At 39.8% G+C, this 19,432-nt stretch overlaps 1 protein-coding gene across 2 annotated transcripts in view; it reads left to right on the top strand.

The window, feature by feature from the left end:
• IA-2 (tyrosine phosphatase IA-2) overlaps positions 1-19,432 on the top strand; it is a 43,925-nt gene that overhangs the window by 10,232 nt on the left and 14,261 nt on the right. For both annotated transcript variants that reach the window (XM_064684421.1, XM_064684422.1), the window contains exon 2: positions 5,985-6,488. In XM_064684421.1, coding sequence (XP_064540491.1) covers positions 5,985-6,488 — 504 coding nt within the window. The remainder of the gene's footprint in view (positions 1-5,984; positions 6,489-19,432) is intronic.

Below are 19,432 nucleotides of genomic sequence, written 5' to 3'. Positions count from 1 at the left end.
CGCTTCGGGGCGCAATATGCGCGGATAAAAGCCAAACGGATGTGACTAGAAAGGCAATGGGTTTGCCAAGCGGTCCTGAGTGTGGCACATGGTGTGTGGATGGGGGAGGGGAGAGGGGGGGGCAGGGGCGTTGCACATTGTGCGGACGGAAGTGGAGCGCACAATGCACAAAAAGGCGAACCAAGCCAAGCTGCATGGCAGCCGCCGGTTGACAAGCGCAACAAATGTATTTTAAAGTTATTTCCTTGCATTTTAATTGCAGCAGCAGGGGGGGGGGGGGGGGGGTAATACCCTCTGTACGCTAGCCAAAAAATAATGCTAAAACAAACAAGCCCATCCTGCCAGCTGCTGTGGCAACTGCGGTTTTCTGTGGCATGCAAGAATATAAGAGATTAAAGGGGAACAAGCGCACTTTGGCCAAATGCGTCAGTGGGAAAGGGGGAGGGGGGGGGGGGCTGAGAGGGTCTGGTATTCCATTCCGCATTGTGACATTGTGTGCATATCTGTATGCAACTGGCTAAAAGCCGCACATTCACTTAATTAAAAAATGGCCGCGACCTATTAGGCGCCGCGGCACCTACTTCACTTGTTGCCGCGGCACGCTTGAATATTTCTTTTTATTTTTTTTAAATGTAAGATATGCAAATAGGCTAGTTGCAAGGCAAGTTGTCTTGGGCTTGTCTAATTGAATTACAGGTCCTGTAAAGCACTTATATCAATAAGTGAAGCTTTCGCAAGCTTAGAGCTTCATTAATTGTTCTAATTAAGATAAGATTAGTTAACGTTCTTTGTAAACAGTAAAACAGAGGATTAGAAGCGAGCTTTCTCTACAGAAGCTTTTAAAGCTCATTAAAGCTTGCAGTTTAATTGATTGTATATATTATTTTGTATCATTTTTGCATATTGGGCATACATAAAAGTAGCTTGGAAGCTCTTTCAAGGTTTAAGCAGCGGTTAAAGCTTCTGAAAGCTTGAAGCTTAGTTGATTGTATGCATTTTGTTTATTATTTTTGCAAAGGAAGCACATACATAGGTGTAAAAGTATATTTGAAAGCTCTTTCAATCTTAAAGCTGAAACATATATTTAGGTATATGTGTGAAAACAGCTTTAAGGGCTTATGAAGACATGCAGTTTAATTTATATATTGTGTTTTTTGCATAATTCGCATATTGGTGTAAAAGTAGCTTTGAAAGCTTCAAAAAGCTTTAATTTTAATTGACTGTTATATTATGTGTGTTGTGAAAGCTTAAATTCACTTTGGCAACTGTTGTTGGTCTTTAAGTAAAGAAATATATTTTTTGAGGTGCTATGAAAGCTCATGAAAGTTTTAAGATATAAATATAATCTTATCTCCTATTCTTGCAATTGACGAAAATAGCTATAAAGGCTCGTCTTAGCTGTAGGCATTAAATAAATTGCAGTTCACAATATTCAATAAAGCTCTCTTAAAGCTGCCAATTGTTAAGACTCGCCTGAAGCTTAGTCAAACACTTTGCATTTTGTGGAAAGCAATCAAATCGAATGATGAGTTCTCCACCATATCAAATAAAGCTTAAGCAATTTTTAATGGATGAGTGCTTAGCAAATGGATGTTGAGTTTATTTATGGTCTCCGGCAAGGCCAGGGTCGGCACTTGGTTGTTTTTATAGCTGTGGCACTTTGTTTGTGTGTGCGTTTGTTTTGTAATTTTACTTTTTTATTATTATTTTTCTCTATTTATTTTCCTTGTTGCATTCGCTGATGCGTTTTTAATTGCACGACATTTTTAATTAAAGCGAATGACAAGGGAAAGCGGCGGACATTACAAAGTGAAATACTCAACGTTTTGCAATTATTAGAGTTGATTGCCAGGTCGGCTGCTTATTGAATTGCATAAATTAACGAACAGCAAAAGGAAATGGCAAGTGGCAGGAAGAAAGTCGCATAGATGCGACTGTCCGCTGACGTCAGTCGATTAAATTGAATCCTAGCGGGCAGCTAATCAAATATGCCCTTTACGCGCAATAAATTTATATATTTGTGAGCAATATTATAAAGAGCTTAACTAAGTTTTCCGTTGGCCAACAACTTTGGCTGCGGGCCTTTTAGTTGGGCGTTGGGAAAACTTTGGGGCCGGCACGTTCGGGCGATGATTAATTATGCCGCCGCATATGTTGCAATGTCATGCGGCATTTGGGCGCCGTGGGCTCGTTCAACTTATTGAAGCTTAGTTCTGTTTAGTTTTTCCACAGCCAGCGGCAACGGGCGGCGCATGAAAAATGAATCGAAATGCCCAAGACGCAGCCAATGGCAAAAGGAATCCGAGTCATCGCCAGGTCCTGGGGAATAACTATGTCAAGGCAATATAGTCCTGTCCGGGACATCGGGCTGCGGGGGGCAACGAATCTGTGAGCACATTAATCATCCAGCTTATGCGAAATGATTGCATACACATGATCCGACAGCTACCAGATACGCATACCTACATATATTATATACAAAATATAAACTCTGTCAAAGAGTTTGACTTGTGTGTCAACAAGAAAGGTCCACAAATAAACTGGAATTTATTCCGAGAACTTCGAGTATTTGCCAGTAGCAAATAGCAAACAGAATATGTAATTACGAGTGTATTCATTTTATTCGCTTTCACTCGATTTTACAGCTGGGCGGAGGCAAACAACTGAACATTGCTGGCATCTATTAACATGATTTACAGATGGGCTTTCACTTTGATTTAAATCTGAAGTGCATTTGTTTTATATTTTGAAATCTGTTGTTCATTTTAAGATTTTATCCATTCGGAATTCCAATAGAAAATAATTATAATTTTGGCATGGGAGGCACATCTCCTATATATCTCCATATATAAAACTGTTTGTCCTGATTGACCGACTGATTGGTGATGAACGCACAGTCCAAGCCGTAAGAGCTAGGAAGCTCCAATTTCCACTGAAGTAACCTTATGTGATGAAGCAAGACGGGGCTTCGGAAAATTCCACCCGTATGTGTGAAAAATAGCAAAAAACGTTTGTATGAAAGTTTTTTGTGTGCAGTCCGATCGGCTTAAAACTCATTTTCAAAGATCTTTGAGAGAATTTCATTTTAAACGCAAGACTTGGCAACATTATTCATGGTCCAAATTAATGTGAAAATACGTACACACTCACACACATACATACATACATACATAAATATATACATACATACATACATACATACATACATACATACATACATACATACGTACATACATACATACATACATACATACATACATACATACATACATACATACATACATACATACATACATACATACATACATACATTCCTACATACCTACATACCTACATACCTACATACCTACATACCTACATACCTACATACCTACATACCTACATACCTACATACCTACATACGCATCCTGCTCCGCCCCCTTGTTGCTCCGCCTCCAGCGTTGAGGCCGCCTGCGCATATTTCATAGGTGAAGCCTGCAAGCCTTACTAACATTTTTGAGAATCGAGGAGGAGGGCAGCCTTAATAAATACGTTTTCTAATTTAAATTTGCCGCGCCATGAGATAAATTGGTCTGCTATTGGTATTTTATAAGAAAATTTACATGCATACATACATACATACATACGCACATACATACATACACACACGCATACACATACACACACATTTCGTTATATCATAAGGCTACCATAAGCAGAGTATGAAAAGCTTGATGCCTCTCAAGAAATCCTTACCAAACTTGGCAATGATGAGTTTTACCAAGTATTCATAAAATATTTCATAACAAAATCTTATCAAAATTGGACTTATATAACATATAGCTTTATAGAAACAGACACAAAACAAGTAGGAATGAGCAAAAAAATTACAAAAATCAGCAGTTAAGAGCTTTACAATTGCCTCCAAAAATCTGCAAAGCCGTAAGCCATATGTCCACAAAGGGTTTTAATGTTCGGTGTGCCAAAGAAAATAGTTTTTTATTTATTTTCAAGCTTAACGCTCTTTTTCTGTCATTTCTGGTCACTTTGCTTAATTTAAGCCAATTTATTAACGGCCAGCAGCATCAGTTATTTTATTTTTCTCTGCGAACTAAAGTCCAGAAAAATACAGCAGAGCTTTTATTTAATTCTCTTCTTTACGCTTTGTCTTATCAAAAGAAACTTTTCGTTTAACATTTCTTTGTGTCAAAAAGTGCTGTTAATTTATTTTCATTTTTAATGCAGCGCTTTCAACATTCACTAAATTTAAGCTTTGAGCTATCAGCAACTATATTGGACATACCCTTATCCATTCTTCACCGAAGTGTCCAAGAAAAAAGGCAGCTAAACATTTGGGCTATTCCCACGCACCCATTTATTTAGTCAATATAAATCTTGCCTTTGTTTATTTTAATAGTTTTTCTTTTGGGGATTTTTCTGTTGGGATAGATTGACAGGTAATTGCATTTAATTCTGTTGTTTTTGTGGCCTTCATCACATCGCATCGCTGGCGACATTTGCCTTAAGCCCAAACAGATTTGTGTGTAGCCGGGCGACAGTTGATGATTCCCAGTCCGAGTCTCAGTGTTTAACACTAATGCGTAATACGGCTGAAAAAAAGGGACCCTAAAATAGGTGCCAATGGGGCTGGCGGGGGGCAGGGGCAGGTAACGACCACCTGAAGCCCATTGAAGCGGCAAGGAAAATCAATTTCCTTTTGGGCACAGCTCGTGGCGCTTTAGCAAAAAAAGAAGCCTGACATTTATTACCATATAAACAGCAAGAATTATTCGTAAGAGCGCACAAAAGGAGCGCTGCGAACAGACCGGAAACTGCAGCGCAACAATGCTGAACAACTTCTTCGTCCTTCCTTTCATCCTTATATCCGACTCGCAAGGATGTGCATGGATTGTGTATTGTGCATATTGAGCGAAATATCGTATATTTATGTATGCGTATATTTGTATGTTATATGGCCATGCCGGAAAAGCGAAAAGTTGTTTTCCCTGCCCCCGCCAAAAAATACGCTTAAATGCAATTCGAAGCCCACGCACAGTGGTTCGAAAGCTTCATAACCTTCATAACTGTTGAGGGCGCTCATCAAGTTGATTTTCCGTGTCATCGTGCGAATGATAAATGTTGAAAATTAGAAAGTTTTTTGCCAACATTGCGTGAATTTATCATTTTCTGCCGACAGCTGGGATTCCTGTTTACAAATTATGCCACAAATGTGGCCAAAATGATAAACGCGCCGAATGAAAAGCAACTGGGCTAATGAGGGAATATCTTCGGTTAGATAAGATTCAAAGTGAATGATGGATATTGCGCCTCTTACAACTCACAGACTGTTCCTCTGGCGTTTCTATGGAGCTTATTTTCCTTTTGGCTAGAAATCTGATAGAGCTCTAAAATTGTTTGTTTTTCATTGTTTAATTTGAATCCTGGTCAAAGTTTATCGTACTTCACTTATTCTTCTGTAACATCACATTCAGTTGGGTAAATGCATTTTTTACGAGTGGCTCTTAAACTGTAACTTAAAGGTAGAGACTGTCAAACTGTGACTGTAGAAAAACGCGATTTTTGCACCTTGCGATAACATTTTGGTTGGATTCTTAATTTATGTTTGTCAGTAAATAAAAACTCTGAATTGAAGGCCCAAATAGGACTAATTTGTTGAGTGTACTTGACAATTTGGACCATCGTTTTTATACACTTCCGGTTCGTCCCAAATTATTAATACTTAATAGCGTTTAAATATATTATGATGACAAAAACGTACCAAACGAATATGTATCTAGTTTTATTTAGGGCATATAATATACAACTCTGTGTGTGTCCTCTTCTAATGCTCTCAATTGATCTCAGTTTCGAGAACATTCTAGTCCCAAATTGATTTACCCAATGTGCTCAAATTTTCAATCAAATCCTTACACAATTTCCTCTAAGCCGAACTGCATTAAATGAAAATTTCGTTCAATCTTATATTTTTCCTTTTTTGCTGACAGGTGGGCCGATTATCATGGCAAGCAATGTACAACAACAGCAACAACAGCGGCAGCAATATACAACAACTAGAGCGCAACAGCAGCAGCAGCAGCAGCCAGCAACAACAACAGCCAAGTGCGAGGAGCAGCAGCAACAACAACAACAAGGTGAATGGTCTAAGCAGCGACTGCAACAACAACAACAACAACAATTGCAGCAGGAAGAACAACATCAACAGCAACAACAACAACAACAACAACAAGAAGAACAGCAACAACAGTTGTCCGAGCGTGCTCAGGCGGCGTCATTGCCCTCGCAGCAACGTCGCAGCCGCCGTCGTCTACTAAACGGTAGACGGTCGACAGCATCAACGGGGCGTGGCTGCGGCCTGAGCCGCCTATGCTGTAAGCTGGAGGCGCTGCGGCATTCGGCGAGGCAGCTGCAATTCGCATCCCTGGAGGCGCTCCTGCTGCTGCTGTTGCTGGCCACGCATGGAGATACTGTACAGGCGGAGGGCAATGTTGGTAAGTACCAAAAAAACAAAATACACACATATTTTGCAACACTGCCGACGGTTGTTTGCTTTGACGTGTTGTTTCTGTTTTTTTCTCTGTGGCAACAACAATTTACTAGCTTAATTAAAAGTTTGACGCAAAACTAAATCCAAATGCCCCACAGAGTGTGCACCGCATTCTACACTTTTTAACAAGATTTTCAATGCAAATATGTTTTTAACTAGTTGGTGCATAGACCAAAATATATATATATGTATGTGTGAGTGTGTGTGTGTGTGTAGTTGGATTATGGCCATCACCTGTTCATTGGGCCAGAAACCGAGAAATTGCAACGGGCCAAGCGAGTTACAGTTGTTGAATCAAATTATCGTTAACCAAAACTGAACTGACACTTTGTGTGGCACTCGCATGGCGTACAGTTCTGTCAAAACGCATTAAGTGTTGTGAAATGTTACACCGCATTACGGAAAATGCATCATTGAGCAACTTGGGTGCTTATGGTCGAATGCTCATGAAATCCAGGCTCTTAATGTGACAGCAAACAGTGAGCACACAGCGTGAGACATTTAGCAATGTGTTTTTGACAATTTCGAGGGGAATGAGGGAAGCTATTCAAAAAGTTAAAGATTATTAATCTATGTATATTGTACGAGAACCTATACATTAGGCTTCAAGTAACTTACTCTTAAAATGTTCGAGATATGCTTCAGATAAAATATATCAAAATCGATACTTATCGATAAAAATATTTATTTTCAAGCTAATATTTTCTTCTTCGTAGAAGATTATTTAACTAAAGGTTCCAGAAGGTCCCAATTTATTAGATTCATCTAAAAAACTGCTCTTAAAAAAGTTATGATTCGTTCTAATTGCTTTTAAGTAAATGCACTTAAAATTTCCTGTGAAAAAGCCCGAACTCTACATCCCATATTCTAGATATTTGATTGTGTTTATAAACTTTTCACACATCTAAAAAGAACTCAGTTGCAGATTGTTATGCACATGAACTAATGCGCAGCAGTCTAACGTAATGCACACTTTTGCATAATGCATTGTTCAGCTCTTGTACGTGGTCCGCTTACGCAGAACAACAACTGTTAGCTGACGGCACGTGCACCTGGACAGCTTTTGGGCTCAACTGTACTTTTCCATTAGGACGAAAGCAAGAGCAAGTGCAAATGAAAATGAAACTGTGGCTGGACCGGGACCTGAATCTGCTGCTGCTGCTGCTGCTGTGCTACCCCCAAAAGGACCAACAGCTCAAAGTCCGGTAGTCATAGCAACAACCAGTTGCTGCTGCATATTTGCAGCTCGGACGTCAGCAATCAGCCCACACACAAATATGTGCGGGGTGTGTGTGGGTGTGTGTGCGGGGTGTGTGGGGGGTGTGTGGGTGTGTGTCTGCGCGTGTGCATTTATGCATTGCCCTGTGCAAATATCAACAGGAGCTAGGTCCTGGGATTTATTGATTGCCAACTGCTGTCGTCAGTCTCTGTGTCGCCCACGCATCCGGTTGCCATAGCTGCTGCTGCTGTTGCAGACTCTTGTAGATAAATGAACTGACATTGCATGCTGTGCAACACACACACACACACACACACACACTTATATAATAGGTGCCATAGCTGTTGTTGTTGTACGTGTCATGTATAAATTAGTAAGCAGATTGCATTATCAGCAACGGCAACAACTGCCGCAACGGCAACAACAGCAGCAACATTATCATTAGCCGTAACTAGCGCAAAGCAGCAGCACTCGAGTTTGCAACTTTTGCTCTGTTTGAAGCATAAAATTTAATTAACAGCTGCTACGGATGGCTTGCAAGCGTGGCATGTGGCTGTTGCTCCTGCTGCTGCTGTTGCTGCTGCTGTTGCTGCTGCTGGCTGCCTGGCTGCTGACAGTGTGACCAGCAACACATTGAACTTTCGCCTGCGGCTGTCGGCCACGGGCAACAACAACTTCATTAAACTGACAGGCAAAACCAAAGGCGAAAACTTTTGCTGCCTGTCGACACGGCAGCAACTGTTGTTGCTGTAACTCTCTGTTGCTGCTGCTGCATTTATTCATTTTCATTTGAAAAGCAAATATTTGCGCAGCATCTTTTGCAATTGTTGCTGTTGCTGTTGTGCATTTTCCATATTTTTTTTCGCAGTGCGGCACATTTAATGAAATTCCAACCCAAATTCAAATTCAAATTGAAAAACTGCACATAACAAAAAGAAAAAAACAACAACAACAACTACAGTTTTTTGTTAGCACATTCTCGCATCAATTTGCCATGAATTATTAATTAGTTCATTCGTGTACAAATATTTGAAATTAATGCAGCGCTAATGGCATTTGCATGTCCCACTTAGCACATTACGTATACGCCGTGTGGAGCGCCGCAAAAAGAAAAACAACATTTGCTAATTGAAAGCCACGCACGTAACCAAATCTGATTTTCAACTCTTTTCACACTCCATTTCTCATCTTTTTTTTCTTTGTTGCAACATGTTGTGGGTGAGGGGGGGGGGGGGGGGTTGTGGCTTGCGGCATATGCTGCGACCACAAAGTAATTTTAAACAAAGCGCTTTGTTATTATTTTTATTGATGCGTCGCTTTCGGCCAATGATTGATTTTTATTAGAGGTGGAAATTGGTTTAACATTTCGTTTCGTCGAATTTCAATTTATTTTATTCACAGTTGCAGGCTTCGGCTAAGGATATAATAAAATAAATAAGAGATAGACAAATAGGCAGACGCAATAGTAAGATTTTGTTCTCTATTTTTGTATTGAGATTTTAGAGTAAAAACTTAAGACGTATCTATTCAATTCCGAAACAAAAAACATATTTTAAAATACGATTGCAAAGTGCAATATTTAAAAATTCCACTCATAAAGGTGGAAAGTAAGTGGAAAAAATGGGGCTTCATTTTACATAAGAGCTCAACAAGATAATAATATTTTAATAAAATATATATATCTATTTTAATTTAAATATATATTATAAGAATTTTCTCGAAAGAAAATTAATTCTTTGATTACATATTTGAAAAGGCAGAAAATAAAGTTTTTTAGAAAATAAAGCTATACAAAAAGTAAAGAAATAAATGGCACATTTGCTAGGCTAGAGCAATTGAAAGTTTTTAATTGTTGCATATTAAGCTGTCCCATGTGGGGCTTTTATTTTGCAAATAGGGCAGAGTAAAGCATTTAACTTAAGCTGAAGTCCACTTGGCGCAATTTAAAAAGTTGCGATTGCCAACTGAAAGCTAGTTAAAAGTGTGTCTAAAACTTGGTTGAGTGCCGCATTATCTGCTGCTGTTGTTGCTGCCGCCTGGCAACTTTGTGCGGCATCTAAATGCAACAGTTCTCTATATATTTTTTTGTGGCAAGTTGCGGCAATTGTTGGTAATTGCGACACTTAAATTGCGCGCCGTGGCTTACCTACAAAGTGTGGCAAGTTTTTGGGGCTTGGCAACTTTTGCTGGCCAAAAGTTGCAACTGTCTGTTGCTCCGCTCGAAATGCGGTCGAGAGGAAAAGTCGAGGCGTCGCAAAATTTCGTGAACGCAAAAGCTCACATTTTCCGTGCTGGCGGAAGTCGCAAATATCGTTGCACAAATGCTGCTCGATAATGTCTGCAGTCTGGGTAACAATATGTTTACGCTGCTTGAGGCGAAAAGAAAAGCAGGGGCGTAGCGGGGCGGGGGGCGGTGCAACGTTGTTGTTCCGCGTCATTTGAGAGCGTAGGGCACAAATTGAGTGCATTTTCATTAGTTACAAGCTGTTGCATTTAATAAATTAAATTGCCGAGGCGTGCAACAAATGGAGACGCCTCAAATGCTGTGCTCTGCTGTGCTTCAATTATTTTTCATGGCTCACATTCTCTGTTAGCCTTGTTCGCCTGAGCAGCGCCAAGGGAGCGGGCAGAGGGAGGGAGCGAAAAAACAAGAGAGAGAGAGAGAGGGAGATGGCAAGTTTTTGGCCATATTAACCAGCGGCTATCATTTGAAGTACTTCAAGAGATAGAAACACGCGCAAGCACACACACGGACACACACACACACCAAGCTTTTTGAAAAGTTTTTGCCACGCGCATCAAAAGTTGTCTATTACCTGCAGCCAAAAGGAATGAAAAAGAACAGCTTACCTAGGCAAGCCGAAGATTAAATGCGCTGACAGACAGCGCAGAAATCCGCCTAAATACTCTACAATTTCTCATTTCTTTAATTTAATATAAATAACTCTTATGCCAATCTCTATATGTAATTAAACAAAAGAGTTTCTTCTACAATAACTCAAAAGCGACAAATGGTTTATTTGAGAGCTATAAGTTATAGTGAGCTGATCCGGCAGCTTTCGCTATAAATACTTATGGACAGACAGAAGTTGCAGCTGTACCAAGTTTTAAAAGAAAAGCTCCAAGGGAAGCTTCGTTCACAAAGAAGATTAAGAAGTAGAAGAAATAATAAAAAGAAGCAAAAAATAAAATGTTATAAATACTCATATTAAATTATTCATAATACTTTCTACCCCTCAATAAATTCATCACTCATCAAAATGAGAAATAATAAAAAAGTTATTTTCGAAAACGAAAACAAAAATCGTGTCGTCAGAAACTTAGTTGCACATCAACTGTTTGAGCGACAAATGCGTATTATGAGTCAAGAGAAAGAAGAAGAACTGGAAATCGACAGCAAACTTAGTCGAGTCTTCGATGCGGAACAAATGTCCAAAGTTGGAATTGAGGTTAAAGTTATCGCAAGTCCCATAAATAACTGTGGCAGCATATGCTAAATGTCAGCTAGGTTTAATTTCCTCTGTTTCTGTTGTCTCAATTTCATGGATTTATTAAAAATATTTTTGCTACACATTTAAATTAAAAGCCAAGGGCAACGATTTCTTTTTATTTATAAAATACGAATTTTGTGTATTTTGATTAAAAATTGTTATTCGATATTGCCAAAAGTCACGTTCTGCGAAATATTAGCATAAAAGTTCGTCCAATTTAAATGTCAAACACAATTCTTTAGTTTTGTTTGTGTTTTTATGTTATATTTTTTTTGTAAATATTTTAATGCAAATAAAATATTGGGGCAGTAAAATTTAACAATATATTTGCTGAACAATATTTTCAAATATAAATACAAATAAAAATGTATTCATTTTGTTTGATATTATCCAAACAATATTTAAAAATTATTTTCTTCTCATTTTTACCAAAGCTTAGCTAAGAGAAATTGAGATTTATGGCTTGTTATATAAAATTCATTTGTTATATGATATTCGTAGCTCGTTACGTAAAATAACTTTTTTAATTAAATTCGTCGAGCATTATGCTCAGAATATTGCTGAAATTGGAAACAAAGCAAAATATGTTTTTAATATACTCAGACAATGCTATTTTCGAGCTTTGAGTTTCAATTGAAGTATCATGTGGGGGCACACATTGAAAGCCATAACAATTCAATTATGTGGCTTCATAAGCTTGTGCCTTAAGACAGGGCGGACGGACGGACGGACGGACGGACGGACGAGTGGGGGTGGGGGTGGGTTGATATCTATGAAGGACATGCTCCTTAGACGTATCGAATAACAGCAGCTACACACACAGATGGGCTGCCAAGTTAATTAAACTTGGAGAGTTGAAGGCTGGCATCAAGATGAAAATGTAATTAAGAGATAAAAATGAAACAATACGATACACGCCCACACACATGTGCCAGGCCATGTATGTGTGTGTGTGTGCGTCACGTTGTCACGCCCACTGAGCATCACGCCCACTGAGCATCACGCGCACATAAATACAATAAGTTGAACTGACATCGAATCAATAATGAGCTGATTTTAGAGTCCTTTCAAGAGAGAGAGGGAGAGAGAGGTAGAGAGGGAGATGGAGAAAATCAAACGGACAATGCCAACTGCTGCAAAAGCGTGACTAATAACTAATCGCTGTAATCATCATAAAGATTCATAAAAATGATATATATGTTATATAAGTCGGATTCGAAATTGGCCGTCAAATTGCCAGCATGGGCAGGGCATGCCATCGAAATTAACGTAGCATCGTAAATATTTGCAGCCGGGATCCACACACACACAGATCCACACATATTCCACATACGGATCCGCATACCCTGAGTCACATACATATCCATATAAATAGCCATATGCGTACGCATGTGAGAAATGCTACAGTCAAGTGCAAATATGCGTAAAATTGCACACATATTTCGCACAGTCTGAGAAAAACACACAAACACACTTGAGCACACACACAAGTACACATATACAGAAACACACAGGCATTCACACACGCATTTGGCATATTAAACATAAAAATGTCGCGACCAACAAGTGAAAGAGAGGCAAATATAAGGATTTGATTGTGGGAAAAAGTACGTATAGTGGCAAGACTTGAGAACACCCTATAATAATACTTTGTATTGAATTGGAAAGAAATTAAAAAAAATTGATGGAATATTCTTTCATTTTTTTGGTATAGTAATAAAAAGATAAAGAGCCAAACGAGGTGATATTTTTAAACTGAATTCAACAAATAGATTAATTCCAATATAATTCCCTTGGGCTTCATAAAAGAAAAGAGTTCTTAAATTGATGAGCAAAAGTGTAAATCTTATAGAAATATTAGCATTTATTATTGTGAATATAATTGAGCTGAAGTCAGATTAAATTTCAGATGAAAATGCAGCTTATATTCATTGATAAGACACAAAAATAATAAATAAAAATAATGAGTATATCAAATAAAGAGAAAAGATTTCGAATTGTTAAACTAAAACTGAATTCAAGTAAACTCAAAAAAAAAAGTTTAATATTTATTATTAAGTAAATTCTTGATCTTCAATAGTCATATCCTTTGATTTCTTTATTCTTCTAGGGTATTCAAATAGAAAAAGGCTCTGTTTGTCCAAGCAAACGTCCTTAGGGTGTTTGGCGTCTGCTGCCAATGTTTGCGTGCACTTGTTTATATATTTACCATATGGCTATGGGCGTGGCACTCACACACACACACACACACACACACACAGAGACATTTACCCATTGCCCGCTAGCCAAATGCTAGCAATTATTTTGTTGGCACTTTGTTTTGGCTTTGCTTTTGAAGTTCGTTTTTGTTTTTTGGGGGGTTTTTTTGCCGTCGTCTCTGGACCAGGATCAGCATTAAAAACTAGCTTAGGTGCAGGCCCAGCTGTATTTGAGGCAGGCGCCAAAACTAACAGCCAGCTAACACAACAACAACTACATCACTTACAACAACAACAACAACAAGAGCAACAAGAGCAACAATAACCATTCACATGTTGCATAATTTATGTAAATATATTTATTGCCGCGCCGCAAAGTAGGCAACAGAAATTGGGCTTGTGGGAGTGAGTGCAAAGCGGGACTCCTTGTACAGGCTCTGCCAAAACAAATAAATGTTAATATCATGGTAATGGCCCTGCTGTGACTGCAAGGTGTACCAGAAAGCTAACTGCCCCCCCCCCCCCTGTGGTGCCCCCCTAAGCCCACATAAACTTACGAGTTGAGCCAGAAAAACAAGCCAAAAGTCAACGAAATGTGTATTGATGTACAAGCCAAACAGGCCTGTTATGCATATATATATGTATGGGTATGCGTGTGTGTTTGTGTGTGCTTTGACTTGTATTTTGCATTTTGTGTGCGTTGCAGATGGAAGGGGCGTGGCATTAAAAACAAAGCGCCCAAGCACAAAAAAAAAAATGTAAAATTCATACAAGCAAACCAGCAGCTGTGTGTGTAGCTAGCTTGCAGGGGGCTTGCCAAAGGAGAGTGTATTTGTGGAAGGGAGGGGGGGGGGGGTAGGCATCTGGCAGCTGCCCCGCCCCGTCCCGCCCTGCCGTGCACCGCCTGCATGTGTTACCCCTTGATGTTTGCCTTAGGCCTAGGCATGCGTGGGCGTGCGGAAATTTAATAAGAATTGGATTTTTATGTTTTTGCGCGTCTAGATGGCACACACACACACACACACACATGAGTGTGCGCCATGGGGCGTACTTAATTTAGCATTAATACCCATGACAAGCGCGCCAAGAGCTCCAGCAAGAACCGGAGCAAACCCAGCTCCAAACCCAAAGCCCAACTTTATGTGCCTTGCGACCTTAACCTTTTGTGCTAATGATTTGATTTATTTGCGGCGGGGCAAAAGCCATTATTTGCACAGCCACAAAAATAAATAAATAAATAACTTTTTGTCTCCGCCTTTGACTGTATTCTGTATTCTGGCAGCAGGTTAATTATATTCATTGATTTTAATGCACGTAAATAAGTTTTAATTCCACATAATTAGAAGCCCTTTTAATAATGTGCCCCGACCAAATTGTGTGAGCATAATTAAAACACATTCGAAAATCAATTTATATACTTCGATTTTAAATGAAATGGAATCACATTTTCCATTTTCGTGCATGTTATTTTCAAGTCCATCAATTAAATGTGTTGCCATTAGACAATTGTTTTATAAATTACTCGATTCGGATTTGTTAATAAATTAAATGCACTGGATAATGCACTGGTGAAGGGTTGGCCTTATATTGTGCCCGATGGGATCAGATTGTGGGGAAGAGAAAGAAGCGCAAGGGTAAGTAGAACAGAAGTCATTTGGGAGTTAAATAAAGCAAAAGAAATTATGGAGCTGTGAAAGCTTAAAAAGTATAACAATCTAGTTATGTATTGGCAATACGTGAGTTTATATAACAAATTTGGTGTCTTTAGCCCTTAAATTGTCCCAGTTATGCTCTTGAAACCTTGGCAGGATATCGATAATTATCGATTGTAAGAAATAGGCGCACCTATCAATACAAAATGGAGGAAGAAGGGCAACCATGTTCGATATATGAAGTCAGCAGGTTTTAAAAGTCTCAGAGATCGACATCTCTGCACAGGCAAGAACAGAAACAGGAATCGTACTTGCCTTACATCAAGTTAATATAACCCCCTTCAAAAAATACAGGGTATACCAAGATTAACAGATTTTTTCCTTTTGTCAATTAATTCCAAGCTAAGCTATTATAGATTAGAAAGCCATATTAAACAATGATATACCTATTTTGTCAGGTTGCCGATAAATCTTTATTGTTATCGATAATTTAACGGTGCTTGCTCCCGTTAATTTTCCACCCACACTCACACACTCAACCCACACTTCACCCTCACACAGAATGTTGTTGTGTTTGTTGCGTCTAATTTATGCAAAAATTCTAATGAATTTTTATGCCGAAAAAACGCCAGCGAAATGAAAAACAAGCGGAATGGGGTGGAGGGGGCGGCTGTAGGCGTGGCAGGCAGCATGAGGAGGGGTAGGAGTGGTAGCAGAGGGCGGGTAAACAAGGGCGTTGCGCACTGGGCGAATTAATGAAAATTCATGAACAATTCTTTTGTCTTAAGCCAAGTGGGCGAGGCAATGGGGAACGGGAATCCATTAACGAGAGCAAATTAAAAGCAGCCCCAAGCATTAATGGAAAAAGGCCAGAGATATGGCCAGAATTGTTGAAGAATGTGCACAAAATAATAAGCAATAAAGATTTGTGCATTATTTAATATATTTATTTTAATGGCAATTTGCCAAAGACTACGTAATTGCACATTAAAGCCGAGCGAAGCGTTTGCGATATAATTAAATCACTTGAAGCGAAGCTTAGTCCATGTTATGGCAGGTATTTCAGGGATTTGGTTGGATAAAAGGCGCATTAAGCCAATTGCTGGAAATTTGCATGCGTAGGCAGGGGCGTGGGCGAGGGGGCGTGAGAGGGGTACAGCTCGGAGACTGTTGCTGCTGCTTATGCAAGCAGTCAGATAAGTGGAGCAGCCTCTTCCAGCTAGACATGAATCTCTTTTTGAGTTCCTCCCTCTCTGGCCCTCTCTTTTAGCCGGAGGTCCTTTGCTGACAGGTAATAATAAATGCAGGTATTCTGGCAGCAGCAGGGTCCCCTCGAGGGTGGCTGGGGACGTCTCGCCTGAGGTCAGCAATCAGGTATTATATTGGAAATTCGATTTTGATTTTCCATTTTGGGTGCTCCGTTTTCCATTTTGATTTGGATGCGTATACGATTGCGGGCAACGCATTTGGGCCTTCAAGAACGCAATTTCAATTGCAATTTTGTCGAAATTGCGTTCTGGTAATATTTTCTTTCAAAGGGAAATTTCCATTGAATCGCTTCTTACATGGAAAATTGCTGTCAAAGCAGCAGCTGATGATGATGCACTTCTGGGAAACAGTTCACTCATCATAATTGTAGCGAGAATTGGGCCAAGGCTGTGTTACCAAGAAATAATCAAGGCGAACACATGCATATTAAACGGAAGTCCAATTAATTGACTAGGAAAGTTGAGAACCTTTTCTCAATTTGTCTTCATTACGTGGCGATAAAGAGAAAACTTAATTGCCATGCATATTTGAATATTTATGGCGTGTTGGGCGCAATTCAAAGTATAATTGATGTCTTTTGGGTAATCATTTAAATTTTACCATTTAAAAGAGATAAAAAAGGGAGATTAAATCAAATTTATGTGGTTTAAAAATGCATATTTTATGCAAGCTTAATGTTCTCTTTAATATGTTTAAATATAGCATACTTTAAGGGGCTTGTAAGAATTATTATGCAAGCAGGCAGGATCTGCGAACTTTACCTCAACAGTTCAAGCCATATTTTATTAATTTTATGAATAACAATACCTACATGCTTTATTCTATAGCACAATTTATATATATCCTATTTATTAGCTTTGTTTCTTACTCTTCTGGCTTAGCTTTCTTTTGAACTCTTCTTTTAAGTCTCTCAATTATAAATTCAAAATTCAGATAATAAGAAACTTTCTCAAGGGGCAGGTCCTCGACCATTTTAATCACTTTAAGGGACATCCCTGCAGGGTAAGCCACTTGGCAAACAGGCAGAAGACAAATAGAAGCCATCAGCAGGATGTGCGGTCTCTCCAGCGTTTATCCTTCAGTGCGCTGTGGTTAGTCACTCGAGAGTGACTGAGTGTGTATGTGTGTGTGTTTGTGTGTGTGCGTGTTGTGGAACTGCTGCAAGGAGTGCAAGGATGAGCTTTATGTGCTTAATCTGCCGCTTGTTGCTGCCACACTCAATTTATATATTTTGTGAGGCCACAGACAAAAGGCCAACCGAAACCGTAGAGAGAAAAAAAAGAGGGCAAAAGTTTATATTTATGCGGCACGTTCATTTGAAGTGTGCAACTTGGCCGCCTAATTGCGTGCCAAATTTGTGGCCAACAATTCGGGCTAACAAATTCCGCTAGATAAATCAGCGCCGCATAGGCAAAAGGCCAACGTGTGCCGGATCGGGGAGGGGTGACCGGTTCGGGGGGCAGCCGAAACATTTCAAAATTTATGATTTAAATGAGTGCGCATAAATCAGCATGCAGAGTGAAAAACTGCTTAGCCAGGGCCTTTGAAAAGCAACAGACGAGCGTTAAAGCCGAAAGTCATAAAGTCAAGCAATGCGAAATCGGGGCCCGGTGGCGCCTCCCGGTGGCTGCCACGGCTGCAGCTGATGTGAAATGCCGCCGCTTATTTACACTTCATAAAGCTGAAATAAAAGCGTGGCAAAAGCTAAAGCTGAAGAGAGCTCTGTCTAAGTTCTGCTTATGTTTTCCTTTATATACCCTGCAGAGCAAAGGGTATACCGAGTCGATACCAATGAAGTAGATATCTCCGGCTCATATTAGGCAACATATTATATATATATTGGAAACTGTCAAATCGGATCGGGCAAAGCTAGCTCGGCGTTGGGCTCAAGCCATCTCCTAGTCGGGCACACCCGACTTGTCACTCACTTGTTTGTTTTTCTTTTACTTTTGCTGCAGCTAAGCGCATAAACAGCTGCACGAATTGCATTGGATCGCAGCTGGAGGGAGGCACTGCATCCACTCTGTGTCCTGGCTTCATTATGTTTTATTTGTTTGTTTGCCTTAGCCTCACACTGCGCTGCGCTGAGCTGCGTGTCGCATGTGTGTGCCAAGGCATTAAATACTTGACAGGACGACGCATAGGTAGAGCGGGGGGAGGGCGGGGGCACAACAAGCTGGGGCAGGGGCGAGCGCAACTGGCGGCTCGTGTGTCGTCTTGTTATGTTGTTGGTCTTTAACGAGCTGCCCCACTCACAGGCTTTGTGTCTATCATTTCCCTTCTGCGCCTGCTCGCCTTTTCACAATTTCCCATTTCCCAGAGCCTTGTCTTTGGTCTGTTCGCATTGCTCGTGGCCGTGCTCTGATTTGCTCCTCTTTGGTTCGGCTCCCGGCTCTTGTCTTTGTCGCGATTAATGGTCCTCCTGTTATTATTTATTTCGCTTTGTGTGTGTCGCTCCCTCTGACAGTTGCTCCTGGCCGCCATGTTGTCCTGTTCTGGCCTGTCCTGGCCATGTCGTGTTATCCTTGTTGGCTGTCCCCAGCCATTGACACACGTTGTGAGCGCATTTTTATGCGAATGCCCCCGGAACAACATCATTAAAGCAAAAAGCTCGCATTAAAGTCCACGCACAGCACTGTGACACACAGTGCACAGTGGTGCAAAAACACATATTTTCAGTTGTCAATATTTTAATGCAACAATTTAGTCTTTGGCCCAAAAGTAAGACGAGGACGTTGCCAGCTTGATGAAAGGTTGCGTGGCGTTGCCACATTTTAAGAAAAGTTTAACATTAGGCTTGACATAAGGATAATAATGAAATCAGAATGAAATTTAGATGCTGATTAGCTAGGAAGACAATTACGCAGATATAATTTGTAAGCTTTTAAGATATTTAGATTTATATTTGAAGTCATTTTAAAGTAGATGAAGCTTGACGTATAATTGGGAGATTTGAATCGAGTATTTTTATAGTTTAACATGTTTAAACTTTTGGTTTTGGTAAAGCTTTAATAGCTAACCAGCAATATTACCAAGTATTACCAATATTGTGGAAAATA

Source organism: Drosophila montana, unplaced genomic scaffold (assembly GCF_035044405.1).
Source record: "Drosophila montana isolate Dmon_TW-CO22-7 unplaced genomic scaffold, ASM3504440v1 contig_2747_1, whole genome shotgun sequence".
In the NCBI taxonomy this organism is placed as follows: domain Eukaryota; kingdom Metazoa; phylum Arthropoda; class Insecta; order Diptera; family Drosophilidae; genus Drosophila; species Drosophila montana.
This window is presented reverse-complemented; position numbering and strand designations above follow the sequence as displayed.